The 27,154-nt window shown below is 25.7% G+C and overlaps 1 protein-coding gene across 4 annotated transcripts in view; it reads left to right on the top strand.

Moving 5' to 3' along the window:
• LOC101239840 (probable ATP-dependent DNA helicase HFM1) overlaps positions 1-27,154 on the top strand; it is a 109,250-nt gene that overhangs the window by 36,109 nt on the left and 45,987 nt on the right. For 3 of the 4 annotated variants that reach the window (XR_010643374.1, XM_065816921.1, XM_065816923.1), the window contains 19 exons: positions 65-216; positions 353-433; positions 10,784-10,942; positions 13,545-13,591; positions 13,676-13,826; positions 16,159-16,247; positions 16,424-16,467; positions 16,566-16,667; positions 17,071-17,096; positions 21,011-21,130; positions 21,314-21,361; positions 21,559-21,605; positions 21,695-21,828; positions 22,045-22,092; positions 22,756-22,836; positions 23,022-23,113; positions 23,180-23,286; positions 24,524-24,571; positions 25,440-25,503. Coding sequence is in view for 3 of the 4 variants with exons in the window: in XM_065816921.1 (XP_065672993.1) it covers positions 65-216; positions 353-433; positions 10,784-10,942; positions 13,545-13,591; positions 13,676-13,826; positions 16,159-16,247; positions 16,424-16,467; positions 16,566-16,667; positions 17,071-17,096; positions 21,011-21,130; positions 21,314-21,361; positions 21,559-21,605; positions 21,695-21,828; positions 22,045-22,092; positions 22,756-22,836; positions 23,022-23,113; positions 23,180-23,286; positions 24,524-24,571; positions 25,440-25,503 (1,640 nt within the window). In the remaining variant the exon portion in view is untranslated. The remainder of the gene's footprint in view (positions 1-64; positions 217-352; positions 434-10,783; positions 10,943-13,544; positions 13,592-13,675; positions 13,827-16,158; positions 16,248-16,423; positions 16,468-16,565; positions 16,668-17,070; positions 17,097-21,010; positions 21,131-21,313; positions 21,362-21,558; positions 21,606-21,694; positions 21,829-22,044; positions 22,093-22,755; positions 22,837-23,021; positions 23,114-23,179; positions 23,287-24,523; positions 24,572-25,439; positions 25,504-27,154) is intronic. The other variant, XM_065816922.1, reaches the window with a different exon arrangement.

Below are 27,154 nucleotides of genomic sequence, written 5' to 3'. Positions count from 1 at the left end.
AAAAGTGTAAAGTAGGGTGTTTAGAGATTTTAAGTTGTATTTTTAATTATTAAATCATTTTTAGTGGCTCCAATTAAAGCACTATGCAATGAAAGGTATCAAGATTGGAATGAGAAGTTTGGAATGTTTGGATTGCGATGTACTGAACTAACAGGAGACACAGACCTTGATGATTTACAAGAACTTCAATATTCCAATATTATTTTTACAACACCAGTTATAATCATAGAATTTTATTTTTAATGTTGAACTAGTAAATATATATGTAAAACATTCTGTACACAAATATAATTCATTTAACTTAACTAAGAATTGTTATGTTTGCTAATACAAAATAACTTTTTTTACATAGGAAAAATGGGATAATCTGACTAGAAAGTGGAAAGATTACAAGTCTTTGTTTCAGTCAGTTAGATTATTCATGATAGATGAGGTATAAAGCGTTTTTACTTGTAATGTAACATAAGAAAACAATAATATGGCATATGTCGAGTTGTTTGCTAATTTTCTAAAAATTGTTCAACTTAAAAGTGCAGTGGCAAAAAATTTATTATTAAATACCATGTCATGCAATACTTCTTATTAATTATAACCAAAATAATTTTATATAATTTTTTTATCATCACTAAATAAAACCAAAATAGTCTTATATCATTATCTAGTATCATTATAATTAACCAAAACGATTATAGTAGTTACTATAATCATTATATTGCAGTAATTTGACTTTACAAATGATATTAATATAATTTGTAATGTCAAATTAATAATAGTAAAATGTGACAATAAAGTTATGTTGACATTTGTAAAAAGTTGATAACAAAGTAAAAGATTATCTAAACAGTATAAAAAGTCAATGTAATATAAGTTCCTCTCTAAAAAAAGAAAAACATATTATTGATAAAGTTTATCTTTAAAGATCTAGATAAATATTGTCTTTTAATTTTAAATATCAACTTTCTAATAATGTGAAAATTTATTTGTTTAAAAAAAAAAAAAAACATAAAAAGTTAATGTAATAAACCTTGGATTTAAAACGAGGTCAGCAATAAATTGCCAACCTTAAACTGTTAGATGTCAGCCTCAATTCCACAAACAAACTTTGGCTCATAGGGGTTACCATGTAACATAAAAACAATTTTTTACCAATTTCAAACACTTTTAGATTGCTATTGCTGACCCTAATTCTGAGGGCTGAATATATATTACTCAGCAAAGCCCTTCCTAATTGAGGTTTGATAAAGAAACATATTTTTCTTGATCTTTTTTTAAATTTTTATTTTCATGCAGGAGAGCATTTTCTAAATCCCAGAAATAACACTTTGATGATAACTCAAAATCACGGGCTCTGTGTTTAGTTTTTTTTTTCACAAATCATAAACCGATTCTATCTCGCTTATAAGTACAGACAATTGGAAATATCTCCTTTTTATGTTTCATTGTCAAACATCCTTGCACTTTTTCTAAAAACATCTCAGCACATGTTCTTTTCAGTTTCAAAAAGACTCACATCATAAATGTATGTTCAATTGAAGTTGCATCTTAAATATTGATTGGACTTTCACATACATGAACCTTTTTATTGAATTGCTCGACTTCTACTGATTCCATAAAATGATGCAGAAAATCAAGCTAAACACTTTTAAATAGCAAAAATGTTCTAGTAAAAATTAGTTACGGTAAAAGTTTCAGAAATTCAGTCGTTGTGTAAACATGAACTGTACCAAACAAAAGAAACTTAGCATGCTGATCACCATTAAATGGATGAATGGCCTTTCAGTCATTAGTTCTATTAAGTTTTGCAGTATAGTTGATTGATATTATGATCATCTGTTACTGATCCTAAAACAATTGCATTTTTAAAACTATGACAGCAGCTTTTTTTAAACATTAATAAATTAATTTATATTAGCTTGTAAAAAGTTGTAACAAAAAAATGATATTAGCTTGTAAAAAGTTGTAACAAAAACCTTTTAACTAGATCCATTTCATAATGACACTTGAGGTTCATTTAGATTCTGGATTATTCTTAGCCATTAAATTTAAAAATCCATCAGAATAAGCTACTTATGACCTAATTTTTACCTAATTAACTTAAAATAAACCATTTTTCTGATGAAGATTCAAAACTTATTTAAATATTTTTTATAATACATAATCTATATTTATTTTGTGTTTATTTCACAAAATATCTAGATTTTTTTAGCTCCATAATAAGAATTTTCGTAAATTATATTAATCTGTTTCTGCTTCTCAACTTATTTCTGATAATTTCCCAGTTAGCATGCATATGTTGTGCCAATGTCGGGTCAACGTCTAAAAGTTGGTTGGCCAATGGTAGGCAACGGGCATTGGCAAAATCTCAAATTTGTAGTCGATGCGACATTGTAACCAACCGTTGGCTCAATGTTGGGATACAACATTTGGCAAGCGTTGCATTTATTGTTTGCCCAACTTAATACTTAATAGTTCAGGCCTGTAGGAACAAAAATTATATTGGGAAGGGGGGAAGAGGGTGTGGACACTACTACCCCGAAATAGTTTTAAGGACCTTTTTCTTTTTTTTAGTCATTTTTTCAGCCAATTTCTTCAAAATTATTTATTTAAAAAACTATTAGGGGGGGGGGGGGCAAATGCCCCTGCTACCCCTCCCCCTCCTTCTTGGTTGCTACGGGCCTGATAATTTTAATTCATTTTTTTGATTACAAAAGCTATGTTTTTTTAAACAAAAAGTTTGTAACGTTTCTTAAAACTGCATCAATAATTAATTTTTTTCTCAAAATAAGTTTGCATAAACTTTGATACTGATAAAGATAAAACATTAATGCTTATCAAAGAAGCAAGTTTAAATTTATAACACAGAGAAAAATCTAAATTTGTTATAATATTTATAATTATGTTAAAATGTTCATACAAACTATACAGATATTTAAACATAATGTCCTTTTCATCTTTGTATTCTTTTGTTTAACTTTCCTTATAAATCTTACATTTTTAGTTCTCTTTAGAGAAGCTCTAATGTTCAAGTGCTCCACTTTATACGGTGTGATACTATTTTCTGAGTTTGCGTTCAACAACATTATTGTTTCAGGCATCGGCATAACTACAATGAAAAATCATCCTTAAATAAAGGTTTAACATGAATATATATATATATATATATATATATATATATATATATATTAGGGATATGACTTTTTTGCAACCTACTAGGCCTGTATCGTAATTCAATGAACTTTTATGTAAAAAGAACGAATAGATGTTTCATTTTGACATATTTTGAAAAAAGGTCACCCCAAAACCAAAAAATCGAATTTTCAATAGGTACACTTTTGTACAGTAAATGAATATTAAAGGCTGAAGATGTTGTAAGAGTCATACTCCTGTTGTTATTTTATTTATTTATGCAACATGTACTGTGATATAACAAAAAACATTATGTGATATATAATTATACAAGTATTACAAAATTAACAGTATCAAAGCGTCTAGTACAACAATATACATAACTGTCTGTGTCTATAGGCCTACTGTGTTTAGTACATGGGTCACATGATGCTCACGTCTCATAAAGAGTCTAGCGCTTATTACTTAGAATGAATCGAAGTTGCAGTTTGTCTTTCTTTCTGCAGGAAGCATACAGGTCTTGCATCACCTTGATTGCACGTTCAGCTATCTGATTACTTCGTGGTATGTCGATGACGGATGGCTCTTTCTTCCAGTGATTTTTGAATGACTGCAATGCCTTTTTGTAAGGCTTCAATACATCAGATAAATTCTTGAAGTCATTGTCATTGTACTTTTGACTACTAAACCAATGTTCTGCCCACTCATATGAAATGAACCTGCAAACCTTCTCCAAATTCTTTCTCGCTTCAGGCATAAGAATGAACGCCAGAATGGCGAGAATGGCTCTTGAGTTCCATCTGGCATTGCTCATATTAGGAATGTTCTGAAAGTGAATCAGAGGGAAGTTTCTTTGTTCTTCATAGAACCTAAACACTCTTGTTAAATGGTACAAAAACTTCATATCGTCTCTCCACCCTGATTTATCAAGAATTTCTACAGTTCCATTCACAAACTTATCCTTCAGTTCATCATACTTATTCAACAGTTCAGACACAAATGGGTATTCAATGTTTGGAGATTTGGCATCACCCCCAAGTTCTTCGTCCATCACCAGACGGAGAATCCTGTCTAGTACGTGATGCTGACAACCGATAAATTGTGGTATTGTGACACCCTTTAATTTAAACATACGTTGCAACTTCACAACAACTCCATTTCTCTTCCCAGTATTGACGTTTGTTGTATCAGTAATGATCATCTTAATTGAATTCCACAAATTGTATTCATCAATAAGTTTGGCAATTTTTTCAGCAACAGTTTCAGCTTTGCCATCTTTTAAACGCAGTGCATCAAGTTTCACGTCAGTTCTTTCATTCTGAAGTACAACTACCTGATATTCCTTATCATCTATTCGTGTGCCGTCAAAGTGTAAGGACCACTGTTCCATTTTAAGTTGTTGTATCATTTCTTTTTTTAATTTACCTGCCTCTTTGAATATGGACTTGTAAATTGCTGATTGACTTGGAGTTGGAATATCAATACCTTGTTGTGATAATACATTGCATATTTTAGCAGCTTTCTTTGTGGAAACTCCACTTGATGTAACCATACTTACAGCAAATTTACTTTTGTAGTGCTTTCTAGTTTTTTTCTGAGTGTCCTCATCATCGTCTTTATCACCGTCGTCGTCTTCATCATCTTCACTCTTACTTTTGCAGTTTTCAGATTCAGTACCACTGTCTGTGGTAGACAGGACTTGTGATGTGGAAGGTATTGCTGTTCCAGACTGGACTTTCCTTCTCTTGGAAGGGTGAATGGTTTCTTTACTTGCCACTTGTCCTGTTGAGTACCCCACCTGTCCTTTACTTTCTTTTTGTAGGTGGTATAGACGTTTATCTTCCGAGGATAACCACTGGCCATTCACTTTCGTGATGTCAAATAATGCATTGAGAACATCATATTTTCCACGCTTGACACATTCATCATAGACCTTCAGCACCTTCATAAGCTTTGCTCTTATCACTTGATCAGACACACGTGGAAAATTCAGTTTATTGTCCCACAATTTTGTAATTTCCTTAGAAATTTGGTCTATTCGTTCTTTTCTTCCTTTAACATATACTCCGAGAAACTGGTATCTTCCTACGATCTGCAATTGAAGTGGTATTCTGGATTTTTCATCGAGTGAATGTTCTTCTACAGCCACGCTTCCTCTTCTTCTGTGTGACTCTTGAAATCTCACCAAATTTTTAGTCCAAGTCTTCTTGTTCTTTGTTACTGTGGTATGACTTTTCTTGTGAGACATCATATAATATTGTTACGACTTTACGGATAGCTGAGCGTAAATATCCGTTTAATAAAGTCGTTTAATTAATAAAATACTTTAACTGTATAGTAATCCAATTATAGTTCGATAATCCAGTCAATGTTGATAACAGTTCGATAATCCAGTCCGTATCCTAACGATAATGCTACAACTACTTATACTTCGTACACTTACAGCGTCTTTAGTTCGCTACAGTAGTTCCTTATTAGCTCAGTTACACGCAGAGTACTTCATAGAACTATTCACATTATCAACACTGAGCTCTGACAGCAGCTCGCTTATATAATTATTTAGAGCTTCCAGAATGTTCTACTAAGTTCTATAATCTTCTACAGTCTGTTACAGTCGTCTATATCACCGTGGTAACACAATGACGTCATCACATAACAATTCCAAGTATTTGCCGGCACACGGCCGTTTCGTTGCCATGGTAACGTGTGGCGTTATATTTATAAATTCATAACAAAATAATGAAATAAATAGAATTAAGCTGAGAATTAAGCTTAAGATTAAAACATCGGTCAAAAATGAATGTATAAAAATGGTAAATCAAATTTTTATTTTGGGGGTGACCTTTTTTTGTTGCAGAAAGCTATTTGGGCCTTTTTTCATGATTTTAGGTAAAAGTTCATCGATTTATGATACAGGAAACATTTTATTTGAAAAAAAATTAAAAAGTCATATCCCTAATATATATATATATATATATATATATATATATATATATATATATATATATATATATACACACACAGAGTGATGCAGAAAAAAACGCATGATATTCAAACCACTAGTACGCGGCGACCGGAGGGGGTATTGACCTTGAATGAATGTTGGCAGACAGTCCAAACAATGCCGTTTCAGTCTATTTTTCTATGGAGCAGTGGAGCGTACAACATCGTGTGCTCGTTGTTGAGTAGTTTTTTAGAAACAATGATTCTGTAGTCACAGTGCAACGTCTTCTCCGTCAATATTTTAAAGTTGGACAATCAATTGGACGTCAATGTTCAAAGCTGTCAGTATTGGGCATCGGAGAACTCACAAGAATTACACCTAAGATCTCTGCACAGTTTAAAGGTAACAGTGTGGTGCTGCATTTCAGAGTTGGGGATTGTTAGACCCTATTTTTTTGAAGAGGAAGGAATTGGAGTTACTGTTTCATCAGCTCGCTATGTTGAAATGTTAAACAACTTCCTTCATCCAGAACTTGAAAGACATCAAGTGAACATGAGAGACATTTGGTTTCAGCAGGATATTGCCACAGCTCACACGGCGAGAGCATCCATGGAAGTGATTCGACAAATGCTCCCAGGACATGTGATTTCGAGATTTTGTGATGTTCACTGGCCCCCTTGCTCACCCGACCTGTCGATATGTGACTTCTTTTTGTGGGGATGTTTGAAATCAAAAGTGTGCATGAACAAGCCTTGCACACTCGATGACCTTAAGAATTCTATTTGTCATGAAATTGAAGCTGTGTCAAATGAAATGTTGGAGAGAGCCGTCCGTAATTTTCAGAAGAGGATCCAAATTTGTATCCAGCAAGATGGACGTCATCTCAAAGAAATTATTTTCTGAACCTAAATATGGTATGTAATTTCAAAAACTGCATTAAAAAACCTATTATTTAATACTTGTTTTTATTATTTTCCACCCATTGTGTCCCAGTAATTCAATATTGAAAAACATGGGTTTCCTCTGCACCACCCTGTATATATGTGTATATATATATATATATATATATATATATATATATATATATATATATATATATATATATATATATATATATATATATATGTGTGTGTATATAAACATATATTCAGGGTGGAGCCAACTTATCCCCCAAATACAAGAATCGTTTCCAAGACAGCAGCAATAAACTGTATTAAAAGTATGCCAAACCGAATAGCTAAAGTCATTTTGTTAAAGGGAGGAATGACAAAATATTATTATTTTTTTATGACTTGCAATCAAAAAGAGTAATTATTTGTTAAAATGTGTGTATATTGATTTTGAAATATTATTTTATTATTAAGGAAACATGTTTTATCAATAAAATATAACCAATATTGCAATTGTACTTTTGGTATACTTTTTACAAAACCTTGAAGTTAAAAATACACAAAAATGGTAGGTGATCACAATATTGTAGTCAGGGAGTGTATATATATATATATATATATATATATATATATATATATATATATATATATATATATATATATATATAATATATATATATATATATATATATATATATATATATATATATATATATATATATATATATATATATATATATATATATATATATATATATATATATATATATATATATATATATATATATATATATATATAAATAGATAGATAGATGATAAAAAAAAGTGTACGTACTTTATGGACGACCCAAAAGCCATCTATTATTTTAAAGAAATATTTATAGAATTCTACTATCAACATGTTTTTACAATACAAACTCAAAACAGGATACAGAATTATAAAATGGTTCAATGGACTTGCATATACATTTATATGCAAATTTGGAATAGTTGTATTACTTTTTTATATTGTATATTTGTAATAAAGCATTTTAATCTCTATATGTATATACATATATATATATATATATATATATATATATATATATATATATATATATATATATATATATATATATATATATATATATATATATATATATATATATATATATATATATATATATATATATATATATATATTTTAATAAAAATCACAATATTTTTTATTCTTGACATGTTTCGTAGTCTTATTACATTTTCAAAAGATTTAATTTACAATTAAAACTCTGGTGAATAATTTTAAAAACTGAAGACAATACAGAGAAAAATTAACGGAGAAATAAACTTTTTACAAACCAATTAAAAATTATATTACAAATTAAGACAAAATAAACTTCTTAATATTAAAATATTAATAATGTTAATAATATAGTAAGTTAGATAGATAAAGTTATAATATAATGAGATGTTTGTTTATTTAAAGAAGGATTTTCCCATTTAATATGAAGTGCTTCTTTTATTTTTAATTTGTTAATGGTAGAGGCAGTATCTAAAATCTGAAAGCAATCATAATTAGTTAGTGTTTTACAATTAATGGATGAATTTAAATGTTTAAAAATATGCGATTGCTTGTCACTAGTAAGGTGCTCATTTATCTGTGTTGTCATAATTACCAAAACATTATACCACTTTTGACTCATTTTCATTCGTTGAAGATTTAAAACAAGTTGACGTAACTAACAAATTTATAGTTTCTTATGATGTTGAAAACTTATTTACTAACATTCCACTTAATGAAACTATAAATATAGCAACAGAATTGTTTTGTAAAGATGAAACTCGCTCAAAATATTTATTCATTTTTTATTTTTAGTTGCGTTTAGCTTTGACTTTTTTAATAAATAGATTTTAATATAAGCTTAACCAATTGGAAGATACCAGTGAAAATATTTAATTTATTAATGTATATTTGACAAAAAATATTTAATATTCCAAGGTTTTGATGTTTTTGATTTTTTAATATAGTAGTGATTAATTAATAGAATGTGATCGAACCTGTATGAAATTGAAGCTTTAAATGAAGTTTTGGTTTAATAAACTTTTCACGCTAGACATTTATTTATAAGATATAAATATTATGCTAAATATTTATAAATATCATGCTATATATTTATAAATATCATGCAAGATATTTATAAATATCATGCAAGATATTTATAAATATCATGCAAGATATTTATAAATATCATGCTAGATATTTATAAATATCATGCTAGATATTTATAAATATCATGCAAGATATTTATAAATATCATGCTAGATATTTATAAATATCATGCTAGATATTTATAAATATCATGCTAGATATTTATAAATATCATGCTAGATATTTATAAATATCATGCTAGATATTTATAAATATCATGCTAGATATTTATAAATATCATGCTAGATATTTATAAATATCATGCTAGATATTTATAAATATCATGCTAGATATTTATAAATATCATGCTAGATATTTATAAATATCATGCTAGATATTTATAAATATCATGCTAGATATTTATAAATATCATTCTAGATATTTATAAATATCATGCTAGATATTTATAAATATCATGCTAGATATTTATAAATATCATGCTAGATATTTAATTTTTTAACATTTAAGTTTGGAGTTTTCATTGAAGTGTTGCATTTCATTGAAGTTTTGATATTTTATTGCATGGAATTTGATGCAATTCAAAGATCTTGTTTTAAAGCATTAAGCTGCCAGTAATTTACGTACACGTTACATATGCCTAGAGGGATTCCCATTAAGCTACTTTTTATCATATTTTAGCTTTTAAATTATTCTTTAAGTGGTAAGATATAAGAACTAGTTAACTTTATAAAAAACCACATTAACTTTTGAATGACGATTATGTAAAAATGCTAAGCAAAAGCAGTTATTTTTTAATAAACGATATATACAACGATATAATTTTAACGAATGGTGTTTGGAAAAATAATCTTTGCTTTCATAACATAATCGCCAATAAAATAATAAACTTTTAATAAATTAAGTAGATAAATTAACAATTTTTTATTTGTTACTCTCTAATTTTTTTAAATAAAAAATTATTTTTAGTTGCAAGTTTTGAAAAATGATTATTTAAGAAATAATCGTTTAAAATAATTTAGCATATTGAAATTTATTTATACAAATGTTGAGAAAAACAATTTGTTTATATTAAAGCATTTTAGAAATGTAATTTAAGTTCAAATATTTAATATAATAAAAAAAAAAATAATAAAATAAACATTTCCTAATAGTAGTAATAAAAAATGAGTTAAATAATATTTAACTCGTTTTACGGTAATTAAAATTATTGCAGTAATTTAAAAAAGTTGCATACTAATACATTAAGTATTTTTTTATTTAAAATAAGGCATGCATAAATATATATATATATATATATATATATATATATATATATATATATATATATATATATATATATATATATATATATATATATATATATATATATATATATATATATGTATATATATATAACAAAGTTTAATAGCATTGTATGTTGCCATAACAATATTTAACACTACAATAGTATTTAAAACTACCCTGTAAAATAGAACTATAATTATAAACACTTTTTAATCATTCAACAACATATATGTACTACAAAAAAGTGTTAGTATTACTTAGTATATTATATTTTATAAGATTATTTACTATAAAACTTGAACTTTAAACTAATGAAGCTAAGTTTTAATACTAATTTATTGCTATTTGGAAATCAGCTGTATTTATTTTAAGTTTAAAATTATTTTTCAGGTACACTTGCTTAATGATAATGCTCGAGGTGCAACCATGGAAGCTGTTGTCAGTCGTATGAAAACTGTTCAAGTTGCCATCAATAATGAAAAAAGTAAAACTGACAACAAAGATATGAGATTTATTGCAGTGTCAGCAACAATTCCTAATGTTGATGATGTAAATTTTACAAATTTTTTGATTTGTATTATTTCACAATCAATCAACCTTTTTTTTGTAAAAAATTAAAAAATGTACTTTATGTAATATACTATTTTGCATAAGTTTTTTAATGTAAAATATTGTATTTTTCACATTTTTTATGTCATAATTAACAAATTGTACCATTTTTACATTTTAAATTTATTCAATATTTAGATTTTTTAGTTCTGACAAATTTTTTTTTCAAAAGAAGGAACTTTGTTGATGATATTACCGCATAAATTCTTATGTTTTTCCACCAGCTGCAAAATTCATGGGCACTCTTCATCATTTTGTCAAGAATCTTTGTATATCTTGCCATTATTAAAATCTCTCTCTTTGCTATGTCATTTGCACAGATAAGATTTCTGATAAAGAGGATTAATTTTTAATTAGGATTTATTGTTTTTCCATTTATTTGATATTTGAGAGAACCAAGATTTCTAGAAGCTTTGAAATTATCCAAGATACAATAGAATGAAAAAGAATCCAAAAAATTGTTTCTTGCTTGTAATAAAGTTTTAGTCACTTGAGGCAAAGCTGTTTTTCTATGTTAGAATTTTCCAAGATTTTTTCCTTATTGACATTTATGGATGTTTATAGAAAAAATAGCAGCAAAACTGTTGTTTAAATATATTCATATTTATATATGAATATATTTAAATAACAATGTATTTTAACAAAGATTATATCAAAATTTTTAAAGAAGCTCCTCTAGCTCATGGTCTGCTCAGACCCACAATTAGTACTTAAAATATTATAAAAAATTTTTATATTATAAAAATTTTTTTTTACAACAAAACCATTTCGACACAGAGAGTGACAGGGTCAATTTTTGCTTCATTTTTAGCAAAATTTGCCCCGCTTATAGCACCTTTAAATCTCAATTAATTTATAAAAGAACTTTCCAGTTCTTTTTTAAATTGATTGAGTTCGATGAGTTCTAATCAGGGATTATCTTTTTTTAGGGATATTTCCAGAATTCGTGATATTTTTCTCTATTTTTAGTTTTTCCAGATATTCAAAGTGTTTTCCATATATACAAGTTTAAGTACATATTTTTGTAATATATTGTTTTTAAACCTTTTTCACTTATTAATCATCAATTATTAATCAAAAGGTAAACTTTTTACTGAACCAAGTTTTAAAGTAAAAAAATATAGATTTTAAGTAAATTAGAAAATAAGTTTTTCATTTTCAAAAAATCATATTAAACTTTCTTTTCACTAACATTTTATATATATACATAACAAATTATATATCCCTATTATTATATAATCTTAAATGATTCTTTTATTTCCCATAGTTTGGTTTAATTAGACTACTACTAATTAAACCAAACTATATTAAACTAAATTTAATTTCTACTAATGTGAATGGGTTTTTGTTTTCTTAATACCAATAAAATACTAATAAAATACCAATAAAAGCAATTTAACTAGTAGTTTGAAATTGATTCACAATCATCTTACAAATTCTGTCTACCTACCTCAGGATATCTTGCAATGTATTGCTTACACAGCAATTGAAGAGGGTTTAATTCTGCATCAATATACAGTGATTCATCATTCATAGCAGCAGAAAATACTGTGTTCATGGGCGCAAATGAATTCAGTAACCGAGTGTCTTTTTCAAGATCTATTTGACATCTGTAAAAAGAAAGAGAACTTCCAGCTTAGACTGATTTTGTCTAATAAAACATAAGATAATTATTTTATTCTTAATTGTTTATTACCCTTTAATTAAGCTAAAACACAATATTTTTATGTTAGACATATTTATATAATATGGCTGATGGTTGTCAAAAGGCATGAAACTTTAAGTACCATCACAGTTGTATTTTTTTAAATAATCTAACACTATATAATTTTATAAATATATATTTATATATATATATATATATATATATATATATATATATATATCAGCTAATTTGAGTTTATTTTTTCGTTTTTGTTTTGATAAATAGTTTTTGCAAAATCGAGGTTTGTCAAAACTGTTTTTTATCGAATCAGTTTTATATTTTATCAGACAGTATGTTGTTTCATGAATTAATAATGCAATTTGTATTTTTTCAAAAATGTTAAACAATAAATCTGATTCATTTATTTAAGTTTGAATTTGTTTTGTAGCAATTGTAGGCCTTCTTTTGATGTAGTTTAACAATGGTTTCTAACCCAATTTATTTTTTTTATGGCCATTGTTGAATAAAGTATTCACAGAAGCTATATTCTTCCATTGTTGTTAATTAAAACTTTGCTTATAATATAAGTTTTTTATTGTAGTTGCTATTTTTGGTGTCTCTTCTTTACATCTCAATTTTTTCCAGGTCTTGTTGCAGTTATGGAGACCATAGTTGAACTTAAAATTTTGATGCCAACATAAACATGCTAACATATACATGGCATATTGTGTTAACATGATATTATTTATATCATTTTGAGGAATCATCAAATAGTTTAGATTTTTTAAAACATTGTCAAATCATTTAGATTTTTTATAACATTGTTAAATCATTTAGATTTTTTTAGTTATATTTAAGTTATATTTTTATTTATATTTAACTAAAAGTGTTTTTTAGATTGCTGCATGGTTAGATACTGGATTTCTTCCTGCTTTTGGAGTTAGGTTGGTGTTTTTTTGTCATTTTTACGATACTAGTTGCTGCCACAGGATTTCATGATTTGTATTATTAGTCATAAATTTTTATAGTCTTGGCAACGAGTATAGACCTGTACAGTTAAAGAAAGTTGTTTTAGGTTATGAACCTGAGAAAAAATCAGATTTTTTGTTTGATCTAACTCTTAGTTACAAGTTGAGTGGTGTAATACGAACATACTCTGACAATAAACCAACATTAATTGTAAGTTTTATGTTTTGATAAGAACTTAATAAAAGTCCTAATATTTTTTGTATAGTATATTTAAAAATTTATTAAGAATAATATGAGATTTTTACTCGATATAAAATTTTAAAAATAGTATCAAGAAAATATCATTTTAAAAATCTTGCATCATGTGTCCGCCACAATCTACATTTTTTATATTAGGAAGACAACCTATGACAAAAAATTGATCTTTTATTCACTTATGAAATTTAAGATCTATCTATAGTTTTAATAGATTTTTTATTATAACTACTAATTTTTAGAAAAAGTTCTATAAATTGTCGTTTTTGCTTGTCTATAATAATAAAATAGAGAGAAAAAAAGCTTGTAGAAAAAGTAACTTTTTATTGCTTTTTTTTATTAAAAATAATTTTCTGTTAGAATTCTAATAAAGTATGTTTCAAATAGAGTGTCAAAAAGTATATAGAAAATCAAAGTAATGTTTTTTCCTGGGAAGTAATTTATTATAGGTTTAATTATTTTGTATTAATTTTATTTATTACAGATTGGTTATTTCATATTGAATAAATATGCAAGGGCAATTAGTACAGTTTGTTACCTACATTTTTGTACAAGCATTTTTGCATATAGACTGTAGCACAGACAACCTGTTTCAAATATATATTACAAAATATTTTTTTGTTCTTTTTACTTATTTTGCTAGATATGCTTTAGATATGAATTAAATAAACTAGCTGTTCAGACCGGTTTGTATCTTGTTTAAGTCTATTCTACACCATTTCTATACTTCCTTACTTCATTTCTATACTTCCTATATTTCCTTACTTCAATATTTTTTAGTAAAAAACTATACATATTATCTACCTTTTAAAGTTATGAATAAAAAAATAATTTATAACATAAATAACTTTAGTAAATTTAAAACCCTTTAGTAGTCGTTGCGTGAACCACTATTTATCAGCGGTTTGGATATTAGTACCTGAAGGGCGGTATTTTGAATAATATTTAGAATACCCGCTTGAAATATATTCATTAATTACAATAGTTATAAAAGTTTTCAAAACATTAAAATTAGACATCAAAATATTTGGAATAATGAACTTACCATGAACTGTATAATACGGCTGATGGTAAGTCTAGTTCACACCGATCAGTTGTATTCTTTATATAGTCGTTAGTATAGTCGTTTAGTAATGGTTTTCAGTAAGTGATAGAAAATAAAAATCTGTCAAATAAAAATCTTTGTTTTGAGTTATCAAAATAATGTTCAATACTTTATAACTTCTTATTGTAAAATTGTAAGCTTCTGTAAAAGAAAACGGTTACAGACCTTTTACTAAATTTTTTTCTTAGCTAAAGTTTTTATTAAATTTTTATCCAGATCATCTGCAGCTTATTAGGATCCTTCCCCTGTTAATAAATTTTAAAAAGTAAAAAAACTAAAAAAAAATTTAAATGTAAAATCTTTTTTTTCTATAAGAAAAAAAAGTTGTCTCTTAAAATTGTGTTAAACGCTCAGACAACTAATTACCTAAGCACATTAATAACTTAAGTATCTCTACTGTGATTTAAGCGCAAAAAAATATTCACTGCTGTTTTGATGTTTATTGGAATTTTAGGTTTATTGGAATTTTGTTTGTTATAGTATATAATATCTTTATATATGTTATCTCAATAACATCAATGGAACTTTTAAAGTGTTTAAATTTGTCTTTTAAATAATTAAAAAAAAGATTAAAAAAAAAAGTGCAAGCAAGAGAATTTAAATCCTTGCGTTATACTTCCAAAGCGCAGCGAGCTAACCACTTCATCCACAAAGACACACTAATCTGCCAATTTTTAACACTACTTAATAAACAAAAGACAAAATAACTTTATAGCAAATAATGCTATAAATCAAAATTAAGGAGATTTTGCAGCAATACAATTTTAAAGTAAAAGTAAAACTGTAAAACTTGAAATATGTTTTAATTTTACATAAATTAAAATAAGTCAGATAATTGCATACACTTATGTTCATGTTTTCTTATACAAAAAGTGCTGAGATTCTTGTCATTACCTCAGTTGCTATGGCTGTCGTAAGTTTTGTACAAACACACATAAATGAGTAACAGCAGCAGGAGCAGCTGCATTAAATTCAATATTAAAATAGATTTATTTTTGCCATAACAAATCTTCCTATATTTAGTTAATGATTTAAATATCAAGTAAATAATATAACTATATAATAAATATTAAAAAATAAATATACATGACTATAATATAAGTACATAATATACATGTGTAATACATGAAAATTATGTTTTTTAATTTTTTGTCAAAACTTATTTAATTATTTTATGTTAAGTTTTGTTCCACTCGCAAAAGTGTGGTGCAAGCAGCTGGAATTCTTGTTAAAGATCAAAGAAATTTTATAGATTCTCGACAACGACAAAGGTTTTTATTTTCCTCTTATAAAAAATAAATCTTGTTATTTTAAAATTTTTTTGTTTCATTGATCAAACTTATTTTTTTTTTCTAAATTAAATTGAAACTTGAAATTAGCAATATTTATTGAATTATTTCAAATATTAAAACTTATTTAAAAAATTTCTTTGATTTATTTATTTTAGACTGTTCAGTTATGCTAATACTATTCATGATTCCAAATTACAAGGTATTTTTTTCATTATTCTTACATTAACACAATTAGCCTTATTACTTTAGTTTTAATACTGATTTAATTGTTTGGTTTTGAAATTTTTTTAACTATAGATTGTGTTAAACATGGTTGTGGTTACCATCATGCTGGTTTAAACATGAATGATCGAAAGCGTATTGAAGAAATATTTTCTACTGGGGATCTTCCAGTGCTGGGTATGATATAAGTTAAAAATGATTATACAGTATGAAAATCAAAATCCTGATGAAAAATCTTGTGATTCATGTATTGATGAAAAAAAGAATATATAAAAAGTTTTTTTAAGTAATTATTTTGAGTTACATTGCCAATCTTTAAATCAAAAAGAAGTTCATTCAAAAATAGAACCAAAATTCTTTTTTCTCAATCAACCCTTTTTTTTTTTTTCCTTATTTTAATTTTGTGTTCAAAATCATCATTTTTTTATTAACATAAATCCTAACAATATGATTTCCAGAATTTTTTGTACCTAATATCTGCGTAATATAGTCTTGTGTTTATAATTCATTTATTTTATCTTGTTGAGATTAAATTGTTGAGATTATTGTTTTTTGAGTTACTCTTTTTTGTTAATTTTAGTTTGTACCAGCACATTGGCAATGGGAGTAAGTTTAAAAATTCTTTTAAAAATTTGGTTATTTTTATTTAAAAGCAGTGCCTAAAGTAAAAAAGTTAAATGTTCATTAACATTTTCTTGTCACCATCCTGTCATATTATCATTTTATTTCACAATCGAATCATTTTTACACACCCACCTTATTAACCTGTTCAGATCAGAACCACATTCTATGGGTAATAATGCCATATGTTGCAAATGTTTGAAACATTGTTATGGTCGAAGAAGTTTTAAAATAAATTTACAAATTTAAGTTAAAATAAAATTATAGCTATAATTTAAATTTTGTGTTTTTTTAAGAGGTTTAAACTTTTTTCTCCAAAAGTTCAAAGATGTATTTATATCAAAATTAGGTTCTTTTTTATTATTTTTTAACAGTTAAGCCAAAATCTTTTTTATACTGCGAAAACTAAGACTAAACTAAAAGAAATTGAAATAAAAGGAGCTAAAAATAAAATAAAAATTGTTTTGTTCTTTTTTAACACTTTTAAAAATCATTTTGAGTACTTAATAATAAGTTTATAAAAATATCATGTGATTGGTGTTATTAAACGCACAATAAAAAATTAAAATTATAATAAACATATTACTTCTATATATTCTATTAGACTATATATATTTAAGCAAAACTTAAAAATTCTTTTCAAAATTTTTAAAAGTGTTTTTAATATGCAAATAAACATTACTTTTCTTTAAGAAAAATAAAAAAATTTAAAAATAGGCACTCAATAGAAAAAAGCAATCTTAATGTTTAAGCATAGTTTTATACTTATACTTTTTTATAATTTTTTTGCTACTACTTTTATACTAGATTTTTTAGACTTTTTTTGTTACTCTTTTTATTACTACTTTTGTTGTGCAATACTTTTGTTCAAAAGTAACACTTTTAAAGTTTAATTCTTTTAAAGTTTAGTTCACTTTTAAACTCACTTATAAAGTTTAATTCAGAATGTTACTTTTTAAGTTTTAAAATTAAAATAGTTACGCGCATTACATATTTTTAATTGTTAAAGAAATCCCATGGCAATACCCATAAAATAGTTAAAATTTCTGAACTAAAAAAAAAAGACAAGTTAATATAGCTTTGACAAGCTAATAATAGTTTTAATTGTACAAAATAAAAAATATGGATAAGTTTAAAGATGTAAGCAAATTTAGAAGATCTGAGGCAAAAATTACAGAGTTCTAAGTGTAAGCTCTGTAAAATTATTTTCTAAACACCTGGCTCAACAACAACAGCTAATACAAGACATTTAAAAACAATACACAAAATTAAAATTCTTAAATACAATAACTCTGCACTCTAGGCTGCAGCAAACATTCCTGTTGCCAAAATACAGTTAATTGAAAGTTTTTTCAAGGATGACCATAAAACTCTACCTGAAGTTTTAGGTCAACTATCAACTATTGATGGAATCAGCTTTCACACCATTGCTAAAAGTGGAACTATGGGATTAGCATTTTGTGCGCAGGGATACCAAATTTCTTCAGTTCCTCAAACTGTTCTCTATAAATACTTTATGTTAGCCAAGGAAATGTAAGGCCAAATTTACATTTATGATCAAAAGTTATTTTCAAAGAACTAAGTTCTTTGAAAATAACTTTTGATCATAAATGTAAATTTGGCCTTACATTTGATAAGTATACTTCAGTAAAAAACAGAAGATATATGAACTTAAATCTACATCATAATGAAGGATTTTATTTGTTTGGAATGTTAAGAATCCCATGTAGAGTGTCAGCAACAAAAGCCATTAAATTGATCAGTGGTAAGATTAATTCATTTGATTTAAATTTGGACTAAGACATAGTAGCTTCTGTTACTGATGGAGCTAGCTTAATGAAAAAAATTGGTCATGACAATAAACCTGAACATCAAATGTGTTGCAAAAAAGCCATTCATTTATGTGTGATTGATAATAACCCTGTTGATGACTATATGGAAGCTGTAGATTATGATCAAGATTACAGTTATAATGAAAATGAGAATGAAGTTGGTGATGGTATTCACACTGTTCATGCTGTTAGTGTAGATTCTATTCCATTATTAAAACTTGAATATCAAGAAACTGCTGCAAAAATAAGAAAATTGGTAAAAACTTTTGTAGATCACAAGTGGGCAATGATGATGAACTTCAACCGAATATAATTGAAAAGCTTAGAAAAAAAAAGTTTTGATTTGTGATTCAAGGACAAGATAGAGCAGTACCATTAATACGCTTGAATGTTTTTTGGAATTGCAAACAGAAGTAAATTTAACTCTGATTGGTATGAATTATTGATTTTCCTCTAACTAAAAATGAGCTTGATGTCATAAATGAACTTTACGTTGCTTTAAAACCACTTAATTTGGTCAGTTCATCACTTTCAAAAATAGGTGCTTACAAAAGTTTTGCTCAACAACTCAATTCTAACTATTTATTGAACAATCAGGCACCGAAATGAAACTTGACCATCAGGATATTGGAACAAACCTTGTTTAAAAAAAAAAGGCGGTTTTTGAAGCCAGCAAAACTGGGCCCAAGTATTTAGATTTATTTTTCAAAGCTCTGCAAACAATTCCTCCCACATCTGTAGAGGCTGAGTGAGCTTTTTCTAGTCTTGGACTTTTTGCTACTAAAATAAGAAGTTCTTTAAATGACGAAGCTTTAGATGCTCTAATTTTTTTAAAGCAAACTATGAAGAGTACTCATTGATATTATTTACTTTTGTTCTAGTTAATGATGATAAACAAATAAATACTTTAGCACATTTTTTGTATTATTTTTGAGTGTTTTTACATAACTTAAAGAAAGTTTGATATAGTTTGAATTTTTTTCCACAATAGTTCATTTTTCACAACATGTTCAGGTTCAATCTTTTAAGAAAAAGTTCGAACTGGTAGCCCTAAAATATATATATATATATATATATATATATATATATATATACATATATATATACATTTAGGTAACCCTAAAATATAAATATATATATATATATATATATATACATATATATATATATACATATATATATATATATATATATATATATATATATTTATATATATATATATATATATATATATATATATATATATACATATATATATATATATATATATATGCATGTTTATATATGTTTGTATACATATATATGTATATATATGTCTATACGTATGTATATATACATATATATGTATGTATATATATATATATATATATATATATATATATATATATATATGTATATATATGTATATATACATATATATATATATATATATATATATACATACATACATACATACATACATATATATTTATATATATATATATATATGTGTGTGTGATAAATTAGCAATAGAAACATTTTAAATAAGTCTCATACCTATGCAGCAGCTGTCTTAAGACTGAGTGAAGCTAAGGATAAAACTACTGATTAAAACTTACTGAAACTTACTGAAAAAAAAACTAATTCCAATAATGAATTGAAGTATTATTTAATTAGTGATAGTCCAAAGCAAAGCTCTTATAAAACAATGTTTTTTTAACGAGTTAATCATAAACCTTTTTTAATTGGATGCAAAAAATCAAAAGCAAAATTTTCAGCTAAGTACGGCAACCTAAAATTCTTTAGATTTTGAGAGTTTATATATATATATATATGTATATATATATATATATATATATATATATATATATATATATATATATATATATATATATAAATATATATCAAAAAAGGTTATTCAAAAAATTGATGTATATATATCTAAATAAATAAATAAAGTAATATGGATGACAGTTCTTGAAACAATAACAAGGATTTTTGAATAGTTTTGAATTCTGTCATACATTAAGTCTGAAATTATTTTTGTATTTTATTAAACTGAAATTATTTTTTTATTTTTAAAAATAGGTTAATCTACCTGCTCACCTTGTGATAATAAAAGGTACTATGCATTATGAAATGAGCAGTACTGTTGAGTATTCTGAAGCCCAAATTTTACAAATGATGGGTCGGGCTGGTCGACCACAGGTATTGATTTTAGTTTTTTTAAATGTATCAAATACTTTTAGTTTTTTAAATGTATCATATACTTTTAGTGCACCTTTTTTAAGTCTGAAGGTTTCTAAAGAAAATAAAGTTGATTATTTTTTTAAACTAGTTTAAAAAAAAAAAAAAAATTTATAATTTTAATTTCGTTTTTCAATTGTAAAGTTTGATACATCTGCAACTGCTGTGGTGATGACAAAAAACCAAAACAAGGTAGATGTTTCTTTTCTTAATTTTTTGTAAGTATAAATATAATATTTCAAAGGGCTTTTTGTTTTTATTACAAAAGGATGTTAAAACTTAAATGTAATTTATCTTATATATCACATATTTATTTTGTACTTTATATTTATTATTTATCACTATATTATTATAGTTAAGATATATTTCAATGTTTAATTTTTTTAAAGAAAAGATATGAAGATCTTGTGTCAGGCAACCAAAACATTGAAAGCAGGTGATTTTTATGTTTAATCTAGAAAAGTATTACTACAAGTACTAGATCTGATAATGTTTTGATCTTCATTTATCATAACATTATTACAGCTTACATCATCATTTAACTGAGCATTTAAATGCAGAAATTGTCCTAGGAACAATAGAAAATGCTGATGTTGCTCAAGACTGGTTAAAGTCAACTTTTTTATACAGAAGGATGCAAGAAAATCCCAAATACTATGGTTTGTTTCAATTTTATCAAAATGTCCATGACTTCACTGTATAGATTGTATATCTGATAAAATTTGTCGTATAAATTTTATTATTATTAAAGTAATAGAAAAACTTAAGTGAATAATAATGAATAATAAAGTGAATAAAAAATGTTAATTATCTATTAATTATATTTAGTATTAAATAAAATGTTTACTTAGTATTAAATTTATATTTTTTATTAGGGGCTCCTGAAGGGTTGGATAAAGATGCTATTGGAAAAAGATTACAAGGTTGGATTTTTTAGTTGATGCATCTCAAATTTTTTAATTTTTTTTGTATTTTATGAATACTTAAGCATTTAGCTAACAAAGTTTTAAAGCTAAAATAACTGTTTCCTGAAATAAAAAGAAAATCTTTTTTATAATAATAAAAGATAAAAACTTTTCTAGATTAAATTCTTTAATTCTAGAGTATAAACAAAATAAAAGATAAACTTTTAATAAAGTTGTTTATTTTATTTAAGTTATCATGATTATATATGTGTGGATAGTAATATACACACTTGTGGTTTTCGACTGTATTTAGTTAGAAAGTTTACTTTCGAATTGTTTTTCAAACTCTTTTTCTTGAAAAGTAACCATGTCCTATTACAAGTTTGTTCATTTAAAAGAGCATATTTTCACCCCTTTCCCTCCAACTCGCACACACACTCACACACATTGTTTTTTTTAATCTAACCATATCAAATTTCAAACATTTTTCAATAAAGATTTAAAAAACAAAAAGGACAAGTTAAATTTCAAAAACTTTAACTTTTATTATTCTAAGTTTCTTTTTTATTATCTAGTTGCCATTTTTTTTGCTCAATTGTTATATTATTAAACAATATTTATTATATTCAGTATATTATATTTAATTTGTTATATATTTAAATTTTTATTATTTGTCATAAGCCATGTGTTTGCTTTCATTGAAGTCTCTTAAAACATTACATTTGGTGACTTGTGATAGTAGTTACCAACTTAAATCAACTGGTATGAATAAATATTGTGAACTTAATATCACTTTTTTTTTAAATGTCAATATTGTACTATTGTATAAATACTATATAAATATAAATTTTTAATATTTTATATTTGTAGCTAAAATTATATTGTAATTTCAATATTCTAAGTTTTCTTAATAAAATAGCAGGTTTTATTAAATATTGTTTATTTAGAAACTGGAAAGTTACTGGCCAGATACTGTGTTGATTTAAAAACAATGAAGTTATTTTCTACTGTTAATGGAAAAGAGGACATGGCAGACATGGTTAGCTTTTTTGTTAAAGTAAAAATAACAAAATATATTAATTTTTCTAAGAACTTTTTTCTATAGGTTTCACTTTTATCCAATGCTGAAGAATTCAAAGAAATAACTATTCGTCAGAATGAGAAAAAAATTCTTAATATGCTAAACAAAGACAAGGATCAAGTTACTATAAGGTATTAAAGACATGTATTATATTATTAAAGACATTAAAGGTTCAAGTAACTATAAGTAGTTAAGTAGTATTTTTTTTTTGTTTCAGTTTCAAGTCAACTTTTGTATTTTTTTATTTGTATTATAAAGGGTGTTTTTTAAGAGGTATAGGATTTGATTTCCAAAAAAAACACAAAAAATTTCAAAAATCGATGAAATCTTTATTTGAGTTGATAGAACAGTCAATATAATTTAATATTTAAAGATTATTTCATGTATATGTTGGCCGTGGCTCTGCTTTAGATGGCCCGTGTGTAAGGTCTAATTTTGGCACACTCTCTCCAACATATCAGCTGGTATCTCATGAATAAATGCTTCAATATTGGCTTCCAGTGCGTCAATCATTGCTGGTTTATCTCTGTAGACATTAGCCTTAACATGGCCCCACAAGAAATAGTCTAAGGCATTAAATCACACATTCTGGGCGGCCAATTGATGGGCCCCAAATGTGAGATAAACTGGTCTACAAACTCGCTTCTCAATTGGGCCATTGTTTTGTGTGCTGTGTGGTATGGGCACCTTTCATTTTGGGTAAAATAAAGTTAGTTTGCATTGGTAACTCTCACAATGCTTCTGGCTGGTCTTCACTCCATATGCAGCGATTTTGCTTGTTAACGTATCCATTTAACCAAAAATAAGCTTCGTTGCTGAACACAATTTTTCAATAAAAATGTGGACCTTCCTTCAACTTTGCCAACGCCCATTCACCAAATGTTAAACGTTGTGGGAGGTTGTGTGGCTTCAATTCTTGCACCAGCTGTATCTTATAAGGTTTTACACTCGAATCCTTTCACAAAATTTTTCACGTAGTGAGGTGACAGAGGCCCAATTTCATTGTCATCACTAACACTGGTGGATACATCTGCAATATTTTCTTAGGTCCTCACTCTACAAATGCGTGTTGGTGGTTAAATGTCCAATAATGTAAACTGGATTCGAAATTTAGTCACAAGCTTCCAAATAGCTCCCTCAGTAGGCCAACCAAACTGCTCATAAATTGGAAAAAGTGCGCGATGCACTCTCATAACTGAGCATGAATAATGATAGTAGAGTTCAATAATTTGCAAGCGTTGTTCATTCTGAACAAGTTTGACAATGACACAAGACACGATGCACGCGTGATCTGTCAAAAACAGTGTTGCCAAAAAGATACCAGCAAAAAAATCACCCTTAATTTATTATGTTTGCATTTTTTTTAAGATTTCCTTTGTCATCAAAGATATCAAGTACTGCGATGAAGATTAATTGGTAACTGGATTACTTATTATTTTCATTTTTTAAACACTTTTACTTTATTTTGTTATCTAATTTTAGGTATCTTTTTTTTTTGTTGCTTTTTCCACCAAGTTATTGAACATTTTATTTGAACAATTGAGGGTCAAACAACAAAAGTATGTAAACCTGGTAATCTAAAGAAGAGAAGTTTTAGTAATATTTTCAAAAATAGTAATCATTTTTTATAAAAACATCTAAAAAAATAGTTATCCAGAGAAATCATGAAAAACCTAACTTTTTTTGAAAATGTTAAAAAAATAATAGTTTTTTTGCAGTTAATGTAATAATACTTATTTAAAATAATTATTATTTTTGAAAGTTTTATAAAATTTTGCTTTATTTGAGCACCAGGTTGACACACTTTTGTAAAAATATTTTTTTGATAATATTAAGGGACTCATTAAATATTTAAAGATCAGTTGGGGCCCCTAAAAACATTTTTTATTCAAAAATTTTAACCTAAATATAAAATGCTAACCTAACAGCTAAAGAACATAATTTTAAACAAGAGTGTTATATCTGGATTGGTGTTTGCTAAAAGAAATTAATAAATTGTTTTTTAAACAGTATATGTAAATTAAATAAAAAGCTTATTCCTATTTTGTTTGAAATAAAAAATGAAAAAAGTCAAAGTTATACTAAAAATGGCAGTTTTTGTCAAAATTGAACCGTTATTTTGGTGGTATATTTCTTCTTTGAAAAAATCAAGCCCAGGTACATTGCATCTGTGTTATGTTTTTACAACTTTGTATTTTTTATAACTGTTCTTTTCTTAGCACTAAAAATTTATTGACATTTGTTGAGATTTACACTACTACTAATGATCATTCATTTTTTATAGTCTTTTACAAGCAGCTCTTGGATGTCTTTCAGTCATTGAGTTTTCACTTTTGCAAGATACTGCGGTAATTAAAATACTATAAGCAGAATTTATGTTATTTTTTTCAAATTGTTAATTTATTTTATGTACCATAAAGGGTCTGGGATCAAGATTTTATTTAAGGTTAGTATAATTTTTAGATATAAATTTTTATAAAATATTCTTGATTCAGTATAATATCAGTGTTTCACAAGAAGACCTGTGGTTGCACGTATTATATGACCAGGCAAATCAAATTTTGCTTTTACGATTTGACCATGGCTGTTTCAAAAAAAATTTCAAAAATGCACTGAATAAAAATATTTTTTAATTATACCTTAGGTTAAATAAATTACATCAAAATTTCTTAACAAACTTTTATATATTAGCGAAATGCTTTTAAATAAAGTAACAATTTACTGATAATGATTTTTTTAAATATATTATTGACTGTTGTGTATAATTTTTTAAATTTATATTATATAAATTATTCAAGTATACATTTTTTATAATAAACATTAAAGATAAAAAGTTATTTTGATTTTATAAATGATGGCTTTCTAAGACAACAAAAGTCTTTTTAATGAATTGCAATATAAGAATCATTGAAGTTAAAAAGATAAAAAGTTCATTTAAAAAATTTCGTTGAAAATAAAAGACAAATGTTTTTGCAAGTGGTTACAATTAATTAAGTTTGATCTTTAATGCTTTTATATTATCGAAACACTTTTTAATAAAGTAACAAAACACTTCTAATGAATTTTTATATTAATAAGGTGTTTGTTTTTTAAAATTATTTGTTTTAATTTATATTTGTAGTATTTTTTATGATAAATGTTAATATTTTGAAACAAATTTAACTAAAAAATCAAAGTACAAATGTTAAAACAAGGAATGAAATGGTTTTTTAATTCGCAATTATTTACTTGTTTACATTTACATGGAAACTAATATTTTTAAATTAGTAAATAAACACTATAATTTAAATTAAGCGTGAGTATTTTTTAAACAATCATTAAAAGTAAATTTTTTTTTTTTAATTTTAAGGGTTTCTGATTATATTATATAAACATTAATAAAAATTTTTTTTGAACATTATTAAAAACATGATTTAAATAAACTAAGCATTTTATCATGTTGAGTTTTATTTTAGTTGAGTTATTTTTTTATTTTCTCTTTCATTAAGATTTTTTTTTCGTTAAGATTATTTTGTTAAGATTATTTCGTTAAGTTATTTTTGTTAAGATTTTTGTTAAGATTTTTTTGTTAAGATTTTGTTAAGATTTTTTTTCGTTAAGATTTTGTTAAGATTTTTTTTCGTTAAGATTTTTTACGTTAAGATTTTGTTAAGATTTTTTTTCGTTAAGATTTTTTTCGTTAAGATTTTGTTAAGATTTTTTTTCGTTAAGATTTTTTTCATCAAGATTTTGTTAAGATTTTTTTTCGTTAAGATTTTTTTCATTAAGATTTTGTTAAGATTTTCTTTCGTTAAGATTTTTTTCGTTAAGATTTTTTTTTCGTTAAGATTTTTTTTTCTTTTTTAAAGTAAATTTTTTTTTTAGATAAGTTTGAGTAAATTTTTTTAGTGCATTTTAAAATTTTGAAAACATGCTAAAAGCTGTGGTTAAACCGTCAAAATAAAGTTTTTTTTGTGTGGTCATATAATTGTGTGCGATTGCACATCTTCCTATGAAACA

This window comes from Hydra vulgaris, chromosome 13 (assembly GCF_038396675.1).
Source record: "Hydra vulgaris chromosome 13, alternate assembly HydraT2T_AEP".
Classification (NCBI taxonomy): Eukaryota; Metazoa; Cnidaria; class Hydrozoa; order Anthoathecata; family Hydridae; genus Hydra; species Hydra vulgaris.
The sequence above is the reverse complement of the archived record's forward strand: the minus strand, read 5'-3'. Positions and strand labels throughout refer to the sequence as shown.